The sequence below is a fragment of the Phasianus colchicus genome, chromosome 4 (assembly GCF_987193195.1).
Source record: "Phasianus colchicus chromosome 4, bPhaCol1.hap1.1, whole genome shotgun sequence".
NCBI lineage: Eukaryota > Metazoa > Chordata > Aves > Galliformes > Phasianidae > Phasianus > Phasianus colchicus.
Window position 1 is genome coordinate 46,411,021 of NC_143439.1, and position 25,762 is coordinate 46,436,782.

Below are 25,762 nucleotides of genomic sequence, written 5' to 3' on the forward strand. Positions count from 1 at the left end.
CAGCCAACCGCTGCCCGCGCCTGCCGCCTCGCCCCGCCCCTTGCCGCGCGACCGGCAGCCCTCGCGCTGGGGAGCGGGGCGGGAGGCGGGGGCGGAGCCGGCTCCGCCTTGAGGGGCCTGGCTGTGCCTACGGGCTTCGTCAAGGCTGCCCGGGCTGAGCGAGGGGAACGTCTGCTGCGCATAACCCCGCCCTCCCTGCTGCTTAACGAGGCTTTCCGGAGCCTATAGTGATGCTACATCACGCCTACTAAGAGGAAGGAAAAAAGCAATTGAGAAATAGAGCAGCGCTCCGTCAGTACCCAGAGACGTCACCCCAGGAGCAGCTCTGCATTGCCGCCGTTCTGAAATAACACACCTCAGAGACATAAAGAATGCGATGGACAGATTTTAATCAAGAATGACAGCCACTCAGAACACGAATTCATATTCCCACGGCCTACGTTCCACACCCATATTTCTGGAACGAGGATGGGAAGAGATGTGGCAGTCTATAATGCAAAGTACTAGTAGGGATGGTAGTACCCTTTTGTGTACTACACATGTAGTGCTTGCTGCTTTTAGCAAAAAAGGGGTTATAAATAAAAGTATCTGAACATTAGGGAAGGGGAAAAACGTATACAAGTGTTTCACAGAATTAATGCTTTCAAACAGTATTTCATTGCAGTAGAAGAGCAACAGATGACCAAAGGTTTCACTTTGCCCGAAAAACAGGTGAAGCATATACATACACAACAGTTAGCTATACATATACACTGAAATACACTTTTTAAAAAGGAACAGCATCTATAGTGTTTGATTCCCTTATCATACAGGCACAGACTTTGCTAGCTTCTCTGTCCCTCTTTAGAGCCTTAATGAGATTGTGCAATACTGGAGCAGTAGTCTAAAATATCCTGTATAGTGAATTCCATAGTAATTCCTGATCCAGGATAGCAGCGAGCTATCAGCCCTTCAAAGTGCTTGTACTGTCGTATGAACTCATCTTGCATTGAATGCCACACAACCTGCCAAAAAAAAGCACATTTTAGGAAATGACAACTGGTACAATATACTAAATGTGAACTACAGGACACATCAGCTCATTAATTCATTCTCAGTTAAGGTGACATAAAACTAAAGCTTGTCAAAAGCAGAGTTCAGTAAAGTGAGCTACTGCATTAAAAATTCTCAAAGTTTTTTACCTATCAAATTTTTTTAAAGATCATTAATGTTTACATCACTCCTACCAATTGTATTACAAAATAGAAAAAAAATAATAATGAGGTCACTCTTGAAGAGGTTGCTTCAAAGAAAGCGACCCAAACCAGACCTGCATTCATATTCACACTCTTAAAAGCTTAAGGCACACTTAACTCATCATTTACAACAGCAAGAAAGTTTACATAAATACAAGATCTAAATAATACACTGTCAGAAAAAGAACTATATTCTACTGCAGCATACAAGCCAAATTTCATGTTAAGTTAATGGTTCATTTCAGTCTAGTTCCTTCTATTTCCATCTTATTTTGCAGAATAGAGATCACTCACTAATGGACAGCTAAGGAATCATAAAGAGATTTTCTTTCAGAAATTTCTTTCAGAAATCTATTACTGTACTTGAAACCAATCTGTTATGATAAATAAAATCAGAGAAGGATTATTAAAAACAAACAAACCACCACAAAACATTTCAAAATTCAGGGATTTTCAGATGTTGCTGAAGATAGGCACATCTCCCAGAATACGCATACGAAAGAAAAAATAAAGACCTTTCTGCAAGAGATTTTTAAGCCATTAATTAATTTACCTGAAGTAAGTTTTCTTCTTCACAGAGATGTTTATCTACCTTCTTGTAAAGATTATCCAACCCCTTCTTGACTTCTTTGCCAGGATACTCCTTTATAACCTTACGAAGCTCTTGTTTATTAAAAGCCAGCTGATAGCTTACTTCTTCTTCTCGTATACCTTGGGCCACACGAGCTTCAACACCTTCAAAAAAATGCTAACAAACAATAATACCATTACTGATTGTCATAAATACAAACTAATTAACTGCAAAAATTCTGGTGAAACTGCATCTTCAACAAAAACGTGGGGAACACACAACAGCTGTTCATTTTAACAGAAGTTGTGCTCGGCCATAAACATTAAGGAACGGCAAACCGATGCAATACTAAGTAAGAAAGAAGGTAAAACTGAAATTAATCATCTATGGAAGCAGTCAAGCTTTCAGTTACCACCTCATAACTAATACTGAACCAGTCTCAAACTCCTCAGTTAGTTGAAACCACAGCTTGGGAAAGCATTGGATCTTTCAGATAAGCTGACAAAGCATTTGAATTGGAAATTTTCTACTTAAATCATAATTATACAAGAGCAATATTGGCTCATTATTGCCCTCTTTTCTCAAGATTCCTCACCATATTGATCAACATAATAAAAATGGAAAGAAATATGCTTATGAGTGTGCATGTATAACTGTAACATCATTTGAAGCATTGCACTGGCTCTGGACAGGATGGAATTAATTTTCTTCACAGCAGCCTAAACGGTGCTGTGCTTTGGACTTGTGGCTGAAACAGCGTTGATAACACCACAGCATTTTGCTATAGCTTAAGAGTGCTTGCACTGCATCGAGACTTTCCACACACATCCTGTCCTCCCTGTCTCCTTCCACAGAAGACTGGCAATGGGCAAGAAGCTGGGAGGGGACACAGCTGGGGCAGCTGAGAAGCTGGCCTAAGTGTATTCTCTAGCATATAACATAACGCTCAGCAATAAAAAGTGCAGCCAGAGGAAGTGGAGCAGATGTTTGTCCTCAAGGGTGGCTGTTGTTCAGAGACAGGTCAACCCACAGAAAGTTAGAAGTGGTCATAAGCATCTTAATTCTCAAAAAAAAAGAATACATCTTAGACTATTCCGAAAATAAATGGCTGTAAACTGCAAAAGCCTGGAGTCCTGCTTATTGAAAAAAAGCAATTGAAAAACGGGAAACAGAGAGCAGAACTGATTTTTTTTTTCTTTTCTTAAAGTTGAATGCTTAGCTCATCTTAAGACATACAGACATTTCCTAGAATTTTTCTTACAGTTATATGAATCAGAAAGGACAGTAATAGTCTCTGCAGCTGAGGTGGAGGAGATTGGTCCAAAGCTCCCAACTGCTGCTCAAGGTAACAGCTGTGGATGAAAACAATTAGATTTTTCATGGCAACGTACAGTGCTGACTACACAATTAATTGTTCATTAAATAAACAGTTTTGAGGAAGGAAAAAAGTGAGGGGAAAAGTAGAGCACTTTAGGCAGCCATGCTTGAGTCTAAAACAGTAAGACAGGGATTATGATAAATAGATCAGACATTGCAAATTAACAATATAAAAGAAAGTTATATATATACTTTTAAATTGTGTAGGGTAGTATATAGCTAGACTGAAGTATACTTACATTTAATTTCTCAAGAGGCTGTCCAAGTGAGTAGACTACATAAGACTGAAGATGTTCAGTGTATTTCAGTTTGGCTTCTTTTTTCTCAGCTTCAAGACAAGAAATTTTCAACCGAGAAAGTGTTGCAAAAATATGATGGAAATTCTCCATCATTACCACATCCCTGGGTGTTTTCTGGCTTTCATTAGCTACTTTTTCAACTGAAAGATATGGGAAACAAAGTGTTTAGAACTCCCAAAGGACAACCAAATTCAGAAAAACATAACTGATGAACAGAGAAAAAATATGGGATTTTATCATAGTGATAACAACCACAGTGTGGTTTTGGTTTGTTTTCTTCTTGCAATTTTTAATTCTCTGTGAAGTACTACATTTTTCTGACTTGTTTCAAAATTACTTGTGAATTAACTATTATGCTGCATTAAACATACTGCTTGCATTAACTTTGCGAGTCATTTTGATATTGTTTTATCTCCATTATTTATTTCTATCCCTTATACTCCCCCCACCATAAATACTTGTTTAAGTTCATGCAGTGAATTTTTTTTCTAAGTTCAACTGAAATTCTTTTAAATCTCTTTTAAAATATACTTTCCTAAATTCTTCCTACAGTAGTATTCTATGTGTACGTTTTGTATATGGTTTGACTACTAGTGTCTGCCTAGTTTCATCACTTGAACAGTAAATTCTAAAGTACTGAATAGTTAGCTACAATCAATGTTTTTAAAATTCACTGTCCTATCAATTTCTACTGACTCTTTATGAACTGTAGTCCACTATATTGTGAAATGACACATCTTCACAGCCTCCTAATATGTTCAGAACTCCTGTGCTACGATTTCCTCAAACTTTATTGCTAGAACTTTCTTCTTCCTCAGCCTCCTTCTGAAAAAGAGGTAAGTCTCAGTGGTTAGAAAGCACTGTAGGCAGAGTTGTCTCAAGGTATGTACACAAATCAGCGTGGAAAGGTCTCCCTGTTGTTTAAAAGGTAAGGACAACTTTTCTGGAGTTTCATTTCTGTTACTTCACCTCCAGCTTTTTCTTTTTTTTTTTTTTTTTTTTGTTAATAACAAAATAAATGAATATAACAGAACAAGACTATTCTGGTTTTCCAGATCAGAGTTGGGAAAACAGGGAGGGTTAGGAGAGACATTCTACTGTGTCAGGCTAAGACACACAGGACCTCATCTGCTATGAAATGGTCAAATTGCTAGCCAGAACACAAGGCTACATAAGGACCGAACAATAATACAACACAGCACTGAGAAGCTGAACAGCATTAGATACAAATGACAGGGATTCCACCTTGTCTCATCTCCTCATTTAAGCTACACTGGTAAAGAAAAGCCAGAAAATCACTTCAGACTGAGCCTATAGTATTGCAGTTATTTCCTCTCTCCTTCCCGAGTCCTGAATCACTTCCCCTGTCATAACCAAAAGTTACTTTACATATATGTGTTAAGGGAAATATCTATGGTTTGCTTTTAAAGATTACATTTTATCAACATGTTTCAACTTGCTTCTGTAAATTAGGGTTTTTTGTTTTTGTTTTTTTAAATCAGTACAATGCTGGTCATGTGCTTTACAATACAGAGTATTAAAAAGAAAACAAAATATTATCAATTAAATGGAGCAAAATGTACCTACATAGGAGGAATGAATTTAGTAAGTATTACCAAATGAGAAGACCTACCGCTGATAAAAACAGCTCGAATAAGTTTTATGTATGCTTTATCCAGATCTCCTCGTCGTTCTGCATTTTTGAAAATTGACTCAGCAAGGGCTGCAAACTCTTCAAATTCAGCAACAAATGGAAGGATCCCAACTTTACTTTTCTTTGAGATTTTTACTTCATCCATCTGTTTCATTTGATTGCTCTTAAATTAAAAGGAAAGAAACACACAAGTTAGTCTCTACAATACAACTCCAGACCATATAATAACTAGTAAGAGAAAAAAATAAACATATAGAAAGTAACATATTTAATCAGGGAGATAATTTTATCTTTTAATTATAGTATCTACTGTTTTTTCTTCCCTTTTTAATCTTCACAAATTTGTTAAAAGTAAAAACTGTGAAGAAAGAAAAGATCTTCCAGCTTTTATCTTCCTTTGCTTACTTATTTAGCATTAAGAAAAAAAAAAAAACAGAAACTAATCCACAACTTATCCCCCAGAAGCAATTAAGAAGTGATATTTAAGACTTCCATTCCACTTTTCAGCATCAACCCAGCAAACAATTCATTCAGCCATAGAAAGCCTCTTTTAATCTTCTGTTGAATTTTTTTAATAAGTATAAGCTAAAACAAACAAACAAAACCAAAACAAAACAAACAAAAAAAAACCCCACACTAACTTCAAAGTACCTCAAGCATTGCTCTGACAATGAATGATCAGTGTTACCACACTGGCCTGGAGTCAAATTACACTTACAACAATAAAAACAAAAGCAACAGTAACGCAAACAAGTATTTGTACTGAGGTTGCCTTATTAACAATAGCAAACTTCCTTGGTGGCAGAAGCTGGCAAATCTTTCACCGGTAGGAGAGAAATCTCTGTTTAACAAAACTCTGTGTTTTGTTTAATGATAAAAAATACCTGAACACATGGATTAGGTGTCTATTCAGCATATTATAAAAATTTTGATTTTCCCTTAAGTCTGTGAGGTTTTTGTTTGTTTGTTTGGTTTGGTTTTTTTGAAATGTAAAAAAGCCAGAGTACTATTATTTTTTACTTGATCAACTTCCGTAAAAGTTTAAATCTACTACAAGAGTCAGCTAGCTCACAGAATTGAAATTTTGAGAACAAGAGGATGTATTTCTTAAAAATAGCTCATTATTCAAGAAAACTGGAATGGAGAGGGAAGAGTGAAACAACTGCTAATTACTTTTTTTTCAATTAAAAAAAGTTTGGCCAATACAATAGCAACAAAGGCACTCATTTTCACTTCAAATTTAAGCAAAAAGTCTTAACTATAAAATCCTAAAAACAAACTGAAAAGGAGCGGGCTTCCTATAATAGTATAGTTAAAGAATAAACAGAAAAACTAAAGAACTTACAATGCATTTATCAAAGTTCCTTTTGACAGTCACCAAAACATTTCCAAGAGTTGTGCTGAGAAAGGAAGCTGGGTCCACATTTTGTGCAGTCCATACGTGATGGCTCATCTTAACTAACATATAAAGGGAATTAAAGCTATCAATTTTGTCCCCTAGTGCTATAAGATTGTTCAGCTCAGGTTCAATACAACGAAATATTTTTGTCATCATTTGTCGGATCATGTCCTTCCTAGGAAAAATACATAAAAAAAAATATTAGTCTGATAGTTTACTGGATTAATTGAAGTGTTCTTTGATACATGTTTTTAGGATAAATTTATTGCCTATTTATTGCCTAGTCTCATTTGCAACCAGCATGTCTCATGATTTTTACAGTGAGACAGCTTTCTGAAAATCAACAGTCACAGGTATGAAATATTCCAACAAAACATATTCTGTGTGAAAGCTGCCACACACTTAAATTCAGAATTTTGCTAAGCGAGTTTTATATATTATGGAGTCTAGTTTCACTTTGCAGTTATGTATTTATTCTACTGTAGACAGAAACAATCATTGTGTGCAAGATTTTTTTTTTTAGTATTTGCTGTTGTATTAAAGTGACTACTTACAAATTTAGAGTTCACTATTCGTTTTCACTAAAAAGGAACAATTTGTTATAGAATTTTACAATCTAAAGAAATTCACATGTAGACTTAAAGAATGAACAGCATCAGCACATACTCAGATGATACTGTCTGTGGAACACCAGACATGTATGAACGAGATAAATTTCCTCCATCCATTTCCTCTGTTTCATTCTGTAAGAACAAGGAGTATATGTATAGGAAGTTGAAAGTTTATCTCAAATTCTATATTCAACTGACAAGTCTGATGAAAGCAATAAAATTATCAGCTTTTTTAATTTTCTCCGCAAAGTAAATACAGTGGTTGGCATGGTTCTGGTATAAGATCTCCAGTCACATTCCCCAGCACTATATGCAATTACTCTTCATTGCCTTCCTGCACAATATCACGAAACAGCATGTTTAGTGTGAACTTATAGGGAAATTAGGCCATGGCAAAAGAAACACACCAGTTCTTTCTTAAATAACTTTTGTACAGACAGCCAAAATCCAAAGGTTGTGCTAGCTAGTAGAGAAAAAACTACTCATCACCCAGATCACTTAGTTGCCAGATAAATTCCAAAGTTAACTTTTAAATGGGTCTCTTATGAGACTTGCTCAGTACTTTTAAGTTCTGCCACTGAAGAAAGAGTCATACCGTTGACGTTCCTGAGACACTCTGATGTTGCTGTAGTTTGAAAAATTTACTTATGAAGTCCTGTTCTGCCAGACATAGGGGCTCTAGTTCACTTAATACTTGCTCAAAAATCTAAAGAAATCAAATATTTTAATTAACACATTGACTAATTTAAACCATTACAAATACTATGTTTAATTATTATTAAATATTATTTATATAACCACTATTTTTTTTTACTGTCTATCTTCATTAAGTGTTAGAAGACCAATTTTCACTTAATAAAAATGCAAACAGCTTAGAGCTTTTATTTCTAGGAGTGTTACCTGCATCTTAACATTATTCCCCTTCCTATTTTAAATGGATGACAGAATAATCAGTACTTTCCCACAACTGAAAGTTTCTTAGCCTAAGGACAGACATTTGTGCCGTAGTGAACACCTTAGAATTTTAACAACAAGCAATAGGTTCTGCCACCATTTTTTGTCCCCGTTTGCTAAGAAGACAAAAAGTAAAAATCTCTCACTGAAGAAAACAAGTAGAAGGTAACTGTTCTGTAGAAAAAGTTTGTAGCTAACTGCTACAGAAACAAATAGCAGGTCTTGCACTGAAATAAGAGTATTCACTGTGATTAGCTTTGGAAATAATTAATCTTAATTAGTATGAGCTACAGAAATTCTCAGGTGTTAGACATGAATAGTCTATAGTGTTTACCTAACATAAATATTTCTCCATAAATATTTAAGGATCAAGACATAGAATAATTTACGCAAGTAAAACCAATGGTAAATCTCTTCTGAAAATTCAGCTAAAAAAGGTAACTGAAAAAATCACTATGTTTACTCAATAGCTTGCAACGCTGTATATATTAGCCACGTTCACATTTTCCCAAAAGGTGAGAAAAAGTCATAACACTTGTACAAGATTGTTTAAAAAAAACTATTGCTTTAATTCTAGAAAAAAATGCTGCTACTGTTGTCCTCATTTATATTTAAAAACATTAAACACAATATTTCCTTCCAGGTGGAAAAAAGAGCAAGGATTTGAAGAGAGTGAGAAAAAAAAAAAAAAAGAATTTTCATTAAAAATAAAATTAAGAATCTCTCAGAATGGGTACTCTTCCTTCCCTTTCCCCCTCATGCTGAAGTGTTAATTCCGCTAAGTGAATTTTGTGTCTTCAAAAGGGTCAGGAAAATTAAAAAAATAATAAAAATAATGATGAAAAAATAGATGCTGTGGACACAATAGATGCTGAAGACACTCCAGGAACAATTTAGTGTAATTGGTTAATTGGTTAAAGCTGAAAACTGACAATGACCTTCCTGCGAAACCAGTATAAATAAGACTTCGGGACCATGCTCAAGTCCTGGCTAAAAGAGGATTACACCTTCTTATCTTTCACTTGTGGTTACTGCCAAAATGGAACCGAACTCCTGAACACTTGTACTGAGAAAAAGTCAAAGAATCAGTTGAGTTCCTATTTGCTTAAAAATGCACACTGACCCAGTTCAAAAAATATATACTTTTTTTTAAATAACCAAAATTGATATGGAACACAGTTCTAATACACAGGTAAGCAGAATTCCTATGCAACATTTTTGCTTTACCTTATCAAATTTTGTTCTATCAGCTACATCAAGATCAGAAGCAGACATGTTTCCCATATCTAACAGTGAGGATGACTGAGACCTACGATTTCCTGAACTCTGAACAGAGAGCTTATTTAGGCTAGAAGTGGATCCAGTCAATTTTCCAGAGCTTCCATGAAGACCTGTTAAATAAAAAAAAAACGATGAAAGAGGGATGCAAAGGTAGAACAAAATCCTCAAAGAACAGGTTCATTACCAAAGGTAGGACTACTAGCAACTTCTGATCTTCTATGTTGAAAATCAAACAACTCACTTTATTCTAGGCTGATAATGCTCTACCTATAAATCAGTTATTTTCTCATTACAAAGTAAGTGAAACACTTCAGCAAGTTTCAAAGTTTACTACAATTCAGATATCTAATCCCACGTTGTAAATTATGAAACAGGTATAAAAGGATTTTTCTAACAGATATAAAAGTCAAATACAGGAATACTAGGGTATTATCCTTGAAAGCTGGGAAGCAAAGATCAGTTATGATCCTTGTGAATGCATACTTCGGGCAAAACTGCCATAAGAATAATATTTTATTCAAAAGAGGGGAAAAAATAAAAATCAAAAATTTTACAGGCACTTTCCACTTTTTAACTTGATTTTTTTTTCTTTTTTTTTTTCCCCCGCTACATAGCTATTTTGTCTGACCTACAATCCCAGATGAACTTTGCTGTTACTCCCACCCCTGTGAGCAAAATTAGTGTTCAGACGTTTCTCCCTGATATTCTAGAGCTTTCCTTTGGGTGAGGTGCATTTTTTCTGTTGATGTTTGAAGTTTTCTGAAATGCTGAAACAGGATGAAGAAAGCCAGTAACAAAAACAATGCAAAACAAACAAATAACAACAAACACAAAACCACAAGAAGTCATCAATATTTGACCCAAATGTAAACTTCTCATACTTCAACCATAGAGAAGCTTGAAAGCAATCGTGCACATTTCATTAATTGCTATATTAGCATCTTGACATGACTTTTCTGGTCTAGGGGGCATATGCAAGTCTATGTATTCAATAAAAGCTGAGAGAGTTTGAAACTAAGACAACCTCTTGGGCACAAACACGTCTTTTAAATCAACTACTAGCATGGGAAAAGTAAGAGAGACAGTCTTTACATGCAATACTTCTCTATTTCTATATTGGGCAATTCTGGCTGCCCTTAATTTTTGCCTTGCAAAAACAATGACTCTGCTAATGTTTATTTCATTCAGAACAGAATGCTTTAGGCATTTGGTTGGGTTTCCCATGATGCAGCACTACATCTTTACATTGACACACATGCACTGACAATACCAACTAATGCAACTAGTCATACTCACTCTCAGTTTCCTGTTTGACAGCACTTTCTTTTCGAGGCAGTGTAGCTGGGATGGATTAGGTTGCAAGCATCAAAGACAAAGACAAGTTAAAATGCAGTTTGCACAAACCATGCACAAGATGCAAGTTAAGCTCTAACTGGAAAGAAACATGCAAAGAACTATAAGCAGCAAGTAACTACATGGCAAACACATTTAGTTGGAGAGATACTATCCTAGAAATTGAGAATCTAAGCTACATGGAAAACAGTACACTTTAAGTATTAAACTTTTTCCTATACAGTGTATTTACATACATATTGCTAAAAATATTCTTTAAGTTCTCCCAAATTGAGAAGTCCATTGAATTAGGGATTTATTTGTAAGAGTAAATATTGCATAAGACTCAGTTTTCAAGATCAATCATCATACTGATACCAGACAAATAAATTTAAATGCATTTATGTGGTTTTGTACTGAGTCAGAAATAATTTTCCACCTCTTCAATTTAAAAAAATAAAATAACAGAAACACAGTACTGCAAAAACCATTTGTACCTGTAGTAGGACTGGTTAACTATTTCTGTTGTTAGCAGATCAGGGTGCTTACATTGAGAATACATCTCTGTATTCACGCCGCATCAAAAACTGATGACTTCAAATTTGAAGAGGATGAAAACAGTGTAATTATACTAAAAATAGCAAGTTTTTGTTTTTTTCCTGGTTTATGCCAAATAAAACACTTCCTTCAAGTGAAATTCAAGAAGAAATTAACAGTAAATGGGCAAGGCAAAAATTTCCTTACACCTGTAGAGTACATAGACAATCCCTAACCAGTAAAAGGCGTTTGCATACATACACTAAAAGCAGTATGTGGTATTAGGAAGATTTTGATGAGGATGGATCCCCAAAATGGAGCAGCCAACAGAACCTACTGTGATAGAATGAGCAACAAGCACGTCTTAAATAACAGATGTTCTCAAGTAGCCAACACCATTGACAATTTTAATGTCAAAATCAAAGTTAATTCCAGTCTAGTTTTTAAATCTTGAGTTTGGGGCAGTTTTTGAATAAAGAAGTGTAGGTTACATATATTTAGCTTATGCATATGCCATGCATTTGTCCCTTTTCTTCATTGTCCCCAGTTTCTAAATGCATGGGACCATATGACAGAACATGAAGAACCTATAGGCAAAGATCAGGCCCAGGACACTCAGAGGTATAATAGTAGCTTTTGAGAAGCCACACAATGTAAACATATAAAAATAGTAGCACATTTTCCCACGCTTGATTTAGTAGTATTTAGGTATCAAAGTCTTGGCTTCATCAGAAAAAAAAAAAAAAGACTACTTAAGACAAGTGTGAATGCTCATGACTGATTTTTTTTTTTTTTTGCCATAAAAATGCAGACAAAGAACCTTGCATTAGCACAGAATGCCAGAATTCTCCCAGCATCCCCACTGCATTTGAGGGATTCAAAGAGTAGTGCTATTCCCAAAGCACAAGGAAAAAAAAAAAGCAGGAACACACACCAACACAGCTTAGAAACAGGTCATCCTCAGTGTATGAGTACAACTGAGCCTTATACACCTACACTATTTCTTAAAAATTTGCTAATAAGTGATATATTTTGAATTAACTCACAACAAAGTAGCATTGCAATCATTATGTTCAACATGGAATGCTTTGAAATTACACATCATTAAGCTGTTACAAACTAAATACATAACTTGATAATTAAATGAAATGAAATCGTACTCATATAACAGCTTTTTAAACATAGATAATTTGCTTTTCCATCTTTGCAAGTGATACCAATAAAAGCACGATTTGTTCTGAGGAGTGACGTTTTATTGGTCTAATACATTATCAAATTAGCTTGTTGCCCTCAAGTACGTGGCCACTGCTAGCCATTTTAATAGCATAATTGCCATTCATAGCATTAGAATTCTGGGAGAGTCCTCACTTTTAGTTTTGGCTTTGTGATTGGTGCCAACCAGTTTTCACAGGACTGCACACTTGGGCCAAGTTTTCTATGTGAGTCAGTCTCCAGCAAAACTCAAACAAGCAGACAGCTTTGTATGACTGAATGTTTAACATTACAAAAGAAATCAAACCAAGAAAACTGGTTAAAATATCGTTTGCTACTCTCTTCCTAGACTATTCTGTGCAAAGTTCAAATGTTCTTGAAATTTGCACAAACACACAACAGAAGCCTTCCCAAGTACAGCTCTTGCACTGGCGAATTGAAGGACTACTTTCTCTGAAATGCCAGATCACAACATTTACAGACATCAGGAATATAACTGCTACAAAAACCATTTCATCACAAACACAGATCACAAATGAAGTGCTAGGATATAATGTTTTAAAAGTCAATTTATATTAGGTTATGTTTATAAAAGTGTTCAGTTCTACCAGTAAGATAGCTTTCCAGGCTTTAGAAATTAAACTGTTGTGACAATGACACATTATGGTACCACTTGTCCTCCATGTCCAACAGTTCACCAAGACTAATCCTTCCAGCTGCCCTCTCCCCCTTACTCAAAGCCTCACCACTATCCCATTTCCTTACTCTCATTACTTTTCTCTGTTCTCCAACATCAACAGAACACAGAATAGGCTTGAAATAACTTATTAGTTCAAGCTGCACCTCACTTTTGAATTCAGAGTTTGGAAACAGGCAAACTATGACATATATAAATATCTTGAAACATTTTGAACCTGTTCATTTGAAAATATATGGTCAATTTATATATATTTCTATACTGTTGTTCCTACTTATTCAGTTTTGTTTTAAAGCTTCACTTCTATACTCATACTAGACAAGTTACTTTATGAGGAACAAGTACTCCTTCAAATAGGAAGACCTACAAGTTACTAATTATGGTATCTAGTTTATGACTACATAGCAAATCTCACACAAGTTTGCTCATGTAGAATCAACATTAAAAATAGCTTCTTCAAAATCTACCTGAAGTCTTAATAAAAGCAGAATAGTAGAAGAAACATATATAAACACATGTGCTACTCAGTCTTTCTTTAACTCCAAGAGCTGATTTTCCAAATTTGTTACAGTAATGAAATAGGATAGTTACAGTAATAAAATTGAGTGATAATTTATTAAAAACTTAAGTGTGAATTTAAAATTTGAGAAATATCATTTCTTATCCTTCCAACTTGCTCCATTTCACAATAATTCAGTTGTAATTCTTTGGCCTCGGGGAAGCTAGAAAAATATCAATCATTTCTTACCCAACTTTCACCTTGCAAAATGTGAACAATTTTAGACCACTATAAAATTGCCCCAAGATGTTACAATGAGTATTTTTTAAGTAAATAATAAAAATCAAAGAAAGATATACGCCTCCTAAAAGCTTACCAAACTTTTTTCCTTCTTTGGTTGTGCCTGTCATCTTGATCTTGGCAACTTCAAAGAAATCTTTTATTTCCCTTTCATATAGACGTGATAAATAATCCATGTAATTCTTAAATGAAAAATGTAAAGTTAGTTAACAGGAATATATATTTACTTGTTTTGATTACAGTTAAATAGATTTTAAAATAAAACAAAACAGTGTGACTAAGTTCTACTGAGGAACTATTAACTGTTTTGGACCTTACAGATGTATCTAACATGGCCCCAGAAACCACTATTGCTCCTCTGCAAGAAACCATTTCTAATATGACACATACAAATAGGATTACACATGGAAGAGCATTATGGAATTTAATTGAAAAGTAGAATGGGGGGGAATTCGGCTTCATTGTTCACAGTCTAGGAGTAGGATGCCACTCCTAAACAGCTTCCTTTGTCCTCCTTAATTACACCTTCAGCACAAAAACAAAAGACCCAAAAAATTCAGGATGTGCAATCTGTGTGTCCTTACTGTAAGACTCAAAATTTATGTTTGTAACACTGCCAAAAAAAAAAAAAAGCTTGAATTTTAAGACAACAATTGGCACAACAACTGAAATAAGTTTGAAAGTTTTCTGTTGTTTAGATCTTAGAGGTACAAAGGTTATAATTTCTTATTCATGGACAAATATGACCCAATATGTTTTTCTCCTATTTACTTCAGAATTTTCTTAGCATGTATAATACATAAAAACATCCTAACTTCTTTATTTTTTAAGTAGTCCATAAAGATGTCAGTCACCTATTTAACATTTCCTTAAAGTGAAACTAAAAAAAAAAACAGTTACTTAAAAGATTCTAGGAGTCTAGACTTAAATCTTCTAGCATTGAAATTTCCAGAATGACAGTACTTCAATAAAAGAACACTCGTTCTGCTAAGGAACAACTTTCCACTGACCTCTATCTAAACATGTTTTCCACTTCATCTCAGTTTTATGCAAGACAGTCAACAATTACACATACACAAAGCCAAAATGTTTCTATTTGATCTACTTTACAAGAAACCTCTGATGTTTTTGATAGTCAAATGAAATGAAGAGAATAAAGTCTGTTAAGATAAAACGTCATAAAGGTGAACAAGCACATCAACATGAAAAGCGCTTAGTTATTTATCTTACTAGATTGTAAAATGGTAAACTTGCTTTACACAAAGGTTAGTGTCAAATGATACTTCAAAACAGACATAGCATCTTGGAAAAAAAAAATACAGGATACAACAAATATCAAACATGACATTTCTTATTCCAAAGAGAAACAAGAGAATAGTGAATGTAGCATGAAGGAATATTAAGAGTACACACATAATCACAGATAATTCATTTAAATTTCAGAACAGCCTACTGTGTAAATTCTGTAGCATTAATGAGCACTTCACATACCTTTGTTAACCCTTCATATTTTCCATAATCTGTGTTCTTGAGCCACTCCATGAGTTTCGCATAGCGAAGCAAATCTCTATGAAATGGATGGTGATTGGGTAGTGTCAGTTCAACAGAGTGCTGGGCAAGAGTAGAACTCTGATCGTGACCCTTGAATAAGAGAAAGTATTAAAGTAATTTTAGAAGCACAATACAGATGTACTACAGAGGTTCAAAAACTCAAAAAAAGAGAGCATCCCATTCAGAGAAACAGAAGAAGACCAAAATATTAGGGCTGCTCTGAAAGTAACGCCTCCTATTTTATTCTGTTGGTCCATAACATCAGAGGCAGCATCAGGTGTATGACAGTAGAAGTTGAACCTTCCTGCCAATATTCTATTGTATGTTATGCGACAGATGGCAGCAGAAGGGGCAGTCTGACAAAATGGCATCTGACATGGAAGTACAAATGAAGCAAAGCAGTGCCACTGAATTCTGCTTAGATGTTTCAAAACCACAGGACTGAGAAATAGCTACAGTCTGTTCATCAGATTAACAGAACAATATTGTTTTAATGAAAATTAAAAAAAAAAATTGTTACATCTGCAACACTTGAATCCATGCCTCTGAACAAGGTACACAGTTTTTTTTTTCCTCTTCAAAAAGTTTAATGCAGAGGCTCATCTATCACATTTAACTATTCCAGCCTAATCTTGCAGTGTTGTTTTTTTTTTTTAAAAAACGCTAATTAATACTTGATTAGCAACAAAGTCACAAAGGGTAAGTTTATACAGAAGACAATATGAGGTCAGTTAGTACCAGAATTTAAAATGTACATTTTTTACAACTGTAAATTTGCAATGTTATTCATTCTTAATAGCACGGGTAATCTCTTTGATAGTAGTTCATCTAATACACATAGTATTACACTGAAATAGTAATCTCTTACCATTTTTAATAATAAAATCCTTGGCGCAGATCATCAGAAAAGATATTCTGTTCAAAAACCACTTTCATTTGCAAATCTAAGATTCAGATTTCATTTGTGATTGCCTTTGCATTGGATAATTTCTACTTGATCATCATTTAAAGGCCAGGACAGAAGGCCTGCACTCAGTTTTTCAAAATACAACAAGTCATTGGAGAAATGTACTTTCTTAAGAACAGAGCTAAAGATAAAATTTTTAACATGCTTTAGAACTTTGATTTCCCTGCAGAAGAAAATGTAGGAAACACTTTTCTACCACTAAAAGAAAAACAGACTTGTACTCTCAAATGCCATTTTCTATGCAATTTTCCAGCATAACTCTATTCTATCTCCTGCAGACTAATAAACAAAAACCAAAAGTTCAATTGGATTAATATGTAGAAAAACTGAGTTAACTTTTTGTTTACAGATATTGCTGTTTCAAATCACTGTACAGTTACACACACACAAAAATTTTCTGAAAGTAAATGTGTCTCTGCAAACTTTGGAGATCAGAGGAATGTTTATTTATCAAGAAAATAAACACTGGTGGTAAAAGCACTGGAACTGAGAGAGGATGCAAGTCTGATATTCTGCGATCAGTAAGGATTTCTTGTTGTAAATACAAAGATGCAGCCACTAGTTGGGTAAGTCAAGCTCAAAAAAATTAGTTGGAGAAGCTTGTATGAAAGCTGATGTACTCACTGGAACTGAAAGATTGGAAGACTTGTTATAGAGTTGAAGGAGGGTCTGAGTAAACTAATTGGAGATAAAAGAAACAATAAAGCAATAAAAAGATTGAAAAAAGATAGAAAAGACATCCAGCCCTTAGGAAACAAAACTCAGGACAGTGATCTCTGAATATTTTAAGTAAAGGCTCAAAAACCTGGGTTTAAACATTTCCTTTCTTCTTTTTTAGCCCTTGAAGTTCAGAGAGCAAGAACTCTGATCTTTGCATCCTCCATGACCCATGAAAGCTAATGCTTTTTTTCAATTAGTCAAACCTTAAAGTTAAAATAAATCCTTATATACATTTGCTTAACTCAGACACTGAATCCACTACAGAGAATTGTTTTTGTAAGAGACTGCTGTAGTCACTATAGTTTGATTTAGTAATACCACTGTCCAACGTACCTCAGAAGTCCATTCAGTTGCTGGTTATGATCACAAAATACACCCAATTTTAGGTTGTATTCCTTTTCAGGAGAAGTTCAGGATTGACAGTTTCATATAAAATAATAAGAAATGATACCTGCTGAACAAATACGCTGTTCAAATGGTTGGTAAGTCTCCGTGCAAACTGCTCACGCAAGTCACTAAATCGCTGCTGTTGCTGTTTGACTGCATGAAGCATATCATGTCCTAAAAACAAAAAGAATTCACAGAGTACAAACATATATAGTAATATACTGTATGTGGGAACCAGCAGGTTCCTTCTGTGTTTGGAAACAACATCTGAGACTGGCTGGAAAAGCACACAGAATAAAAGCACTACCATGATAAATTTCATGTTAGCTTGTAGTCTAACATTACCTGGACGAAGAGCTACATTCATACACTGCAGAAGGGCATCTGCTGCATTAGTGCAGGCCTCAATGCCTCGAGAAGATGTCAGATCCCCTTCCTGAAGGGCCTTTATATGACCTTTAGCCAAATCCATGTGATTCTACAAAGTAATAGATTTCCTTCAGCAAAAACAGGTTATAACTTGCTATCCTGTTAACCAAGAACAATAAATACAATTCCTCTATTATAAAACCTTACTGAAGTGAGTGCAACAATAAAGCAGAAACAAACAAATGTTAATTTAAAGAACATACAGATATCAAAGAGGGTAGCTCTTAGAAGAACTTAGAAGAAATTTATACCAAATCTGAACAGACACAGTAAACACCATAAAATTGCTTACCACTAAGTACTCTATCTCTGACAGTAGCTTCACATTGTTTGTGTAGCTGAGATGGATTAGGTGATTACTTTCTGAAATTTGATCCATTTGCTCTTTTACACTCTGAAGCATTTCTTCATAACTGCTTAATTTTATCTCAATTTGGTCAACTTCCTTTAGAGCTTCGTCCAGCAACTTCATCAAGATATTCACCTGTTTCTCGGAGGCCATAATTGATTGGATATTTGCCTGTACAGAAAATTATATCATAAGATTGAGACAGTTTTGCACCACAAAAGCATTTTGATATACTCTTCTATCTAAACCTACGAACATAAATATGAATGCCTATTCTCCCTGCATTTCCACCTTCATGAAAGCTATATATAGAGTATATCCTTTTTATCTTCTCCCCTGTTTATGTGAAACCTTGCAATTTATTTCAGAAGATCTGGAATGTGAATAACAACATACAGGTTATAGTTCTGCTTAAGAGAAGATGTATTTTTAAATACGTAGCAAAACATTAGCTACCTTTTCAGAAAACACTACATAGTCAGTATCAACGAAAACAGTTTGTCATGCTGACACATTGTACATCAGAGGAAATGTTTACCCCATCTAGAACTTGCAGCTCTCTAGACAACTTCTCTGCAAAGGCTTCAGCATTAGAGATAGCGCATTCACACCCTTCCATCATTATTTCAATATCCTGTTCTTCTCTTGCATTTAATTCCTGGTATTCATCCACCGCCTCTTCATCACCTCCTGCTACACTTTGATTCTCTCCGCTTGGAACTGATTCTTGTGTAGAGAAGGAAAGTAAATTACATTACCAAAAGCAGAAAGTCAAAAGTCAAAAGTATTTTAAGTGTACTGACGTACATTCAACTATATTTAAATAAATGAATCTATCAAATCACTTTCATAACAAGCACACTTTTTTCAAGTCTTCCATGGGTTTCATTAAGATTTCCAGAACTGGTTCTCAAATCACGCAAAATAAGTAAAATACAAATAGTCAGCTTCCTTTACCACATGTAAAGAAAAGGGCATAGTGCCTCTGTTCCTTCACTTCCCATGCTGGTAATCAACATCATACATAATAGTATTATTCTACAATTGCAAGCAGAAGACTGGTAGAAATTTGACTCTTTTGGTAGACTGAACATAAGGAAATATACTAAAGTTAAATACATCTTTAGCATCAAGACAATTTTTATCCAAAGATAAGTTGTGCAGCAGGAAAAGCAGTACTGAAGTGAAAGTTACATAATGGTGCCTTTGAAGAAAAAGAACTCTCATTGTAGGATTTAAATAGTCACCTAATGACTGAAAAATGTTGTATACAATGTTAACGTAGTCCAGACAGAAACTATGTAGGCAATGTGAAGCATCCCTTATCTCTACTACGTTCATTAGTTATTTAAAGCCCTGTTTTCAAAGAGAGCAAGAGAAAAAAAGCACGTTATTCATGAAAAAAATGCTTACACAGCAGAATAAAGGAAAAAGGTGTTACGCACCTTCTGTGACTTTAGGCAGTTCTGGAGTATTAAAAGGTATGGAAAAGCAGAGGGAAAGGAAGCAGAGAATGTTAGCTAGGCAAAGCATGAACAGTGTGTGTATTTCTAAGTGGAAGTAAGTTTAAATGGTTTAATAACACAAGAACTTGAAGAGGTAGAGGTCAGCGATAAAAGTTTCTGACAACACCAAAATATAGAAATGCTATCCTGTTTTACATTTCTAATTCACATTCCTCTACTCAAATTAGTCTAGTATTTAATATCAATCTTCAGCTTAGCCAGTTGTGACAGAAGTGATGCAAAACACATCTACTCGCTAGTTTTTAGCAGAAATTTAACTATTAAGAGATAGTGAATATAAAAACACCAAATACAACACAAGCAAATAATGAAAAGCCTTTTTGGCATTCAGTCACTCAGATGTGATAGGATCCAGCAGAATTTAACATGAGTCGCAATGTGTATTTAGAAACCAGATGAAAAACCTCATCTGAATTTTAGCATGCTACCTAAGCACCACTTTTAAAAGCATTTTCATAATTCACAACAAGTCAGAACTGGAAGAAAAGAAGATTTTTTTACACACTTACAGCTACCAAGCCTCACAGGTTGATTTTATTCTGTTCAGAAAAATGATGTCTTAAAAATACAATAAACTCATCAATATTAGGATTTCATTAATCAACTATTTTGACCCAGTTAACAGATTTACAGTATCTAGTTTTCTGTTGGAAAATCTGTTATCTAGTCTTCTTGTGCTTATGTTAAACTTCAAAACCACAAAGGAATAAAATTGAATAGGAAAGAAGTAAGGATTAGAATTTTCTTTCTTTTTTTTTTTTTCAAGTACATCCACTTCATATTAGTAGTTATTAAAATTTGCACTTAACATGCAGATATTATAGAAATTTACCTTCCAAAAGTTGTGAACTAACATTAATAAAGTCAATTTTTTTCCTAAGGTATCTCTGATTGAGTTTCCAGATACATGAAATGAAAGTGTTCTTTTCCACTGTGCTGCTTGCAACCCATTTGTATACTTTGTCAAAATGCAAATCAAATTCAGGATTCTCCTGCAAAAGACAAGATATGTTACAGGCTCAACAATCAAACAATTCTCTGAGCTGCAGAGATTGTTTCTTCATTTAATTACTGAGATGATAGGATAAAATGAAACTACACATATGCCAACCTTGAGCTGATGTACCAATATTGGCACCTTGATGTGCCTTAATGAAAAAACAAACAAACAAACAAAATACAAGTAATGAATACAGTATATTCTCAAGGAAGATGAGGTAACAATAATACAAAACAGTGAGAGTTTAAAGAAACATTTGACAGCATTGCCTGCCCAGAAACACAGTCCTCAAAATGACTAACTGCCTTCTGATGCCAAAAAGGGTAGCTGGACTTATTGACAACACAAAACATAACTCAAGGAGACTCAGGGAGTAGGCAAGGAGAAGCTTATTAACACATCAGGACTATACACTTTCAACAAGCTTCCAATTTCACTATTTAGAAGCTTTAAGAGCTCACCTGCAAACCTATATACTGCTCACTAAAAACGTTTCTGCATTCTTGTAGCCCAGTATCAATAGTAAGGTGGTCATAATTTAAGGGACAACTAAGAATGGAATAGTATTTTATGTAAGGCATGAGGCAGAACAAAGAAAAGCATACTGGTTCTTAACAAAAACACTGTACAATCACTGAGAGACCACTATAATAAACCAAGCAGATGATCAGAGTATTGCTGTTGGGGCATATCTAGACTTACTCAGTTTACCAGGATTATATTCTTGAGAAGCCTGGAAGAAAATGCAGGTATAATCACCACAGGAATGTATGAGCTTAATCCCCCAAAAAACATGCTATTAAACTAAGTTTTAGAGCAATTGGTTTCAGGAAAGCTAGCACTGCCTTGGAACCAAAAGGATGTTCTGAACCAAGCACTAAGCCAAAAAATAGTTACGCATACTTTAACAGCATCTTTGGCATCAACAACAGCAAGGTCTCGAAGTGCCCATGCAGTCTGCCGTTTGTAGAAATCTCCCTTGTCAGATTTTTTCACTTTTACCACATTTACTTGCACCGGTCGTTCTGTTGTCACTGTTAAGTGAAGTACAAGAGTAAATTCAAAATGCAGAAAGTAACAACAATTTCTGCTGTATTTCAAATTCCAAATAGAATTACTTGTAGGGGAGTTCAGTTCCTATGCTTTTTCAGAGCCCTCTGCCTTGAATTCTAATCAGCACTCCTTGCTGTACTTTATTTACGTTGATCAGCCTAGAAGTCTACCAGATGTCCCTTCTGAGCACTAAATAAAGCCTGCTTCAGAAGCTCACCAGTCTCACATAAATAGTTTTTAATCTTTAATTCCAAATTACATGGAGATCTAGGAGTAAAAGTACAGAGCTCTCCTTCTTTCTTAATAGAAGCAATAATACAAGTGTAAACTACAATTGATTTTCTCCATAAAAATGGGGCACTATTTATACAGGGCAAGAATTAATGCTGTAATGTGTTGTAAATAAAACTAAGAGAAATGTAACTGAATAAAAAAGGCAAAGATACGCAATACAGTGCGGCATTGCTTCATACCTGTGGCACACAAAAAGCAATTTCTCTTCTTTTTGCCTGCTTTGCATACGTTCACAATGCTCAGTAAGCGTTCATCATTGGGAGTGAAAATATCCCTCTGTAAAGCATGCTTGATTGCAGTCATTTTCTCTCAACTGAAAGATTTCATGAAGACATACCATATTCAGACACATTCAACACACCTAATGCAAAACACCTCTTAAACTCTAGAAATGGGGCTTTGGGTTTCTTTGTTCTGTTTTTAAAGTTTTGCAAAGACCTGTTTCAGTGCTCCTGCCAGAACATGCTACTAAATGGAGCAGGCAGTTCTCATTCCCCTCTATCCTCACATAAGGGCCTATCAGTTCTTACAGCAATGCAGAATAAAGTGCATCATTGGCAGAAAGTTCCATTTGAAGACATAGGTCAAAAAACAACAAAAAAAACAAGCCTATGATCTTTGACTAGTTTGCTACCTTTCCTTTGGTATATGGACAAAGCTCAGAAACAGAAAACATTTTGGTTTTTATCTATGGTGTGCCTCAAAGGGAGCAAAAGGATATTTCACAAAGAGAAGAAGAAAACAAGCACGTATACATGGGAAAAGAAAAAAAAAAAACAAGAGATTTCTTCCAGGAATCAGATGGCTACCTTGAACCTTATACTCCAACCAAATTCTAAAAAAAAATGACTTCTGCTGACAGGTACCAAACAGCCATCATTTACTCATTCTCACAGCCTGCGGCAATGAACGCAGGAGAGTGTACTGCTGCAGGAGAGTGTACTGCTGGAGATGAAGGAGTGCCATTTACACCTTTCTGTGCAGCAGCAGATATAGCTTAACATTGTAGTATGTAGTCACATACAAAGTCAGACCATCGTGCTGCCCACAAAGCGCACTGCCACTCACAGTCCTAACAACACTACAAAGTTCACTTTGTAAGAACAGGCTTCTGGGCTGATGTGGGGCACATAGAAATGCAGGGAGATGGGGAGGGGAAGAAGGTGACACTATAGGCTGCTCAAAGGGTTCATCCCCATTCCTTGCCCCAACACACAAATGAATCACTCTTGCAAAAACAGCAGTGGGAAAAAGGAAAACGGTTCGAAGAAGGAGAAGCTGAAAAAACAAGCTGTTCGGATATGTGGGACACATCAACAGCTTTTGTTTGTTTGCTTTTTTTTTTTTTTTTCCTTCTCCACTTTAAAAACACAATATTCACTAGTAGCTCTGATTTTCTTTGGCAGTGACTTGAAGTACACATGCAAAATGATCAGAAGAAACATTTGCTCTTCTAGCAAATTCATTTATGACACTTAACTATATATGCTCTAAACAAGAATAAAATCCTGAGAAAGTCATAAAATTTATGGCATAAACAGGTGGTTCTCCAGCAAAGCATGCTGTAATTCCCACAAGAGTCTAGAGAATCTGAGGGAGAAGGAAAATACACTTTTTTGGACTTATTTATTATTAAGGAATTAATACCATTCATCTGATTCAGAACAGGTCCTCACATTACAGATTGCTCCAGGTGGAGTAAGAAGGGCAACACAAAGATGTTTCAATGGTTTTAGCTAAAAAGAGTTCCAATATAGCTCACACCCTAAAATTCCAGTGTGCTAAGAACATAACACCACATACTGCATGCTGTATGTACTCCATGTACTGTTTCATCATAAGGCTGCAGTTACATTTTAGGTTGTTTTTCTCTTGGAGATACATGGGTTGCACTCTCTAACAAACATGTAGCAAACAAAAAAGGGCTTCCATGGCAGCTGAAATGGAAAAGACACTGACTTTACTGCCTACAGTCTTTTATGTCCCACCACATCTCTCAGCTTAGGGAATTTGGCAATTTTTAAGATCACTAACCAAAGGCTTTGTAAAAACAGAGGCCAACATGCCAAGTTGGAACCAGTACTGCCAAGAATACAGAATTCACAACATTTGAACCAATGCTGTTCATGACACCCCTATGCCACTGCAACACTCTTGTCAGCTGCTAGCCAACAGCATTCCTACATTCCTTCCCCTTCATCAAGTGCCAAGCCAAGCTTCTGTTTCCAAACTGCATCAAGTTGTGCTTTTCTTATTCATCAGCAGGAGCCCAAACACGAACACGCAAAGTACTGACGACCTTACACATTTCAGAAACACCACTTCTCCTTCCTGATTTAGGATTTTACCTCCTGTTCTAAACCACAGGTTGCTGTAGCAGACCCTGCCGTTTCAGCACTGACACCCACGACGTGCTCTGACATACAGCCCAACCTCTGCTGCAAGCTTAACGCCGAGCCACTGCCACCAGAGCCTTCACACGGAGCCGGGATGAAGCACGACCATTCTTTATACCCGAGTAGCGCTGTCCCAGAGGAACACGGAATAAGCCGGAGATGAAAGTGCTTCCTCAAACCAACGCTCTAGGATAACAGTAACCAAGCCAGTTTCTAAGAAACGCCCTTAGACACCGCTGTATCTTTCTCTCTTTAGTGGCGGTACAAACAAGGCCACTTATACGTGACACTCATCAGACACGGCATCGCGCCAGGCCCCGACCCTCCCGGCTCCGCCACCGCTCCCCGCGGGCCGCAGGCACAGCCGAGCCGCCCCGAGAGGCCAGACCCGCGGATAGCGCCCCAAGCACGCAGCGCGGGAACGGCTGGGGAGGGGAAACGACGGGGAACGCCGGTACCGCCTCGCTCTCACCGCAGCGCCGTAGCTGACCGGGACGGTCGTGGCGACGAGACGGCACAGCTCCCCGCCGCCCGCAGCAGCCCCGGCCCCGCCTTCACTTCCGCCCACGTGACCACGCAGCACGGCTGCCCGGCTGAGTCGCGCGCCCCCTTCCGGCGCGGAGGCGTAATGGCCGCAAAGGGGGCGCAAGAGAGGGAGAGGGGAGCGAGCCCAGAGCGGCGCGGGCAGGGGCGGGGCGGGGCGGGGTGGCCGCGCGGTGTGAGTCGTAGAATCGCAGATCAATCATTGCGGTTGGGAAAGACCTCGGAGAGCTGCTTCAACCCATGACCCGTCCCCGCAGTGCCGCGTCCCTAATAAATGCAACATCTGCACGATCCTTGAACACCTCCAGGGAGGGACGGTGACTCCACCGCCTCCCTGGGCAGCCCGTTCCAATGCATCACCGCTCTTTCTGAGCAGAACTGTTTGCTGACATCCAACCTGAACCTCCCCCGGTGCAACTTAAGCGTTACCTCTCATCCTGCGAGAAGAGGTCGATCCCCTCCTCGCCACAACCTCCTTTCAGGTCGTTGTGAACAGCGATGAGATCTCCCCTTATTTTTGTATTGCTTAGAAGCTACCACCGTTTTGTTTTGTTTTGTTTTTATTCCTTTTAATTCTTCTACAGATTAT

At 36.4% G+C, this 25,762-nt stretch overlaps 1 protein-coding gene across 5 annotated transcripts; it reads right to left on the reverse strand.

Annotated features, from left to right (window-relative positions):
• Positions 1-372: 372 nt before the first annotated feature.
• On the reverse strand, positions 373-25,209 carry EXOC1 (exocyst complex component 1). 5 transcript variants are annotated; one of them, XM_031588606.2, is made up of 19 exons: positions 25,103-25,209; positions 22,414-22,547; positions 21,791-21,921; positions 20,720-20,879; positions 18,900-19,087; positions 18,305-18,532; positions 17,929-18,061; positions 17,648-17,757; positions 15,450-15,599; positions 14,035-14,140; positions 10,678-10,722; positions 9,328-9,491; positions 7,742-7,852; positions 7,202-7,278; positions 6,482-6,710; positions 5,116-5,299; positions 3,423-3,622; positions 1,789-1,983; positions 373-1,004 (listed from the first exon to the last, which is right to left on the reverse strand). In XM_031588606.2, the coding sequence occupies exons 2-19, from the start codon at positions 22,535-22,537 to the stop codon at positions 852-854; spliced, it is 2,688 nt and encodes an 895-aa protein (XP_031444466.1). In that variant the 5' UTR covers positions 22,538-22,547; positions 25,103-25,209; the 3' UTR covers positions 373-851. The 5 variants fall into 5 exon arrangements, with proteins under 5 accessions (XP_031444466.1, XP_089995548.1, XP_031444468.1 ...); XM_090139422.1 differs by having other exon boundaries at positions 25,121-25,208; XM_031588608.2 differs by having other exon boundaries at positions 25,089-25,204.
• Between the last annotated feature and the right edge of the window lie 553 nt (positions 25,210-25,762).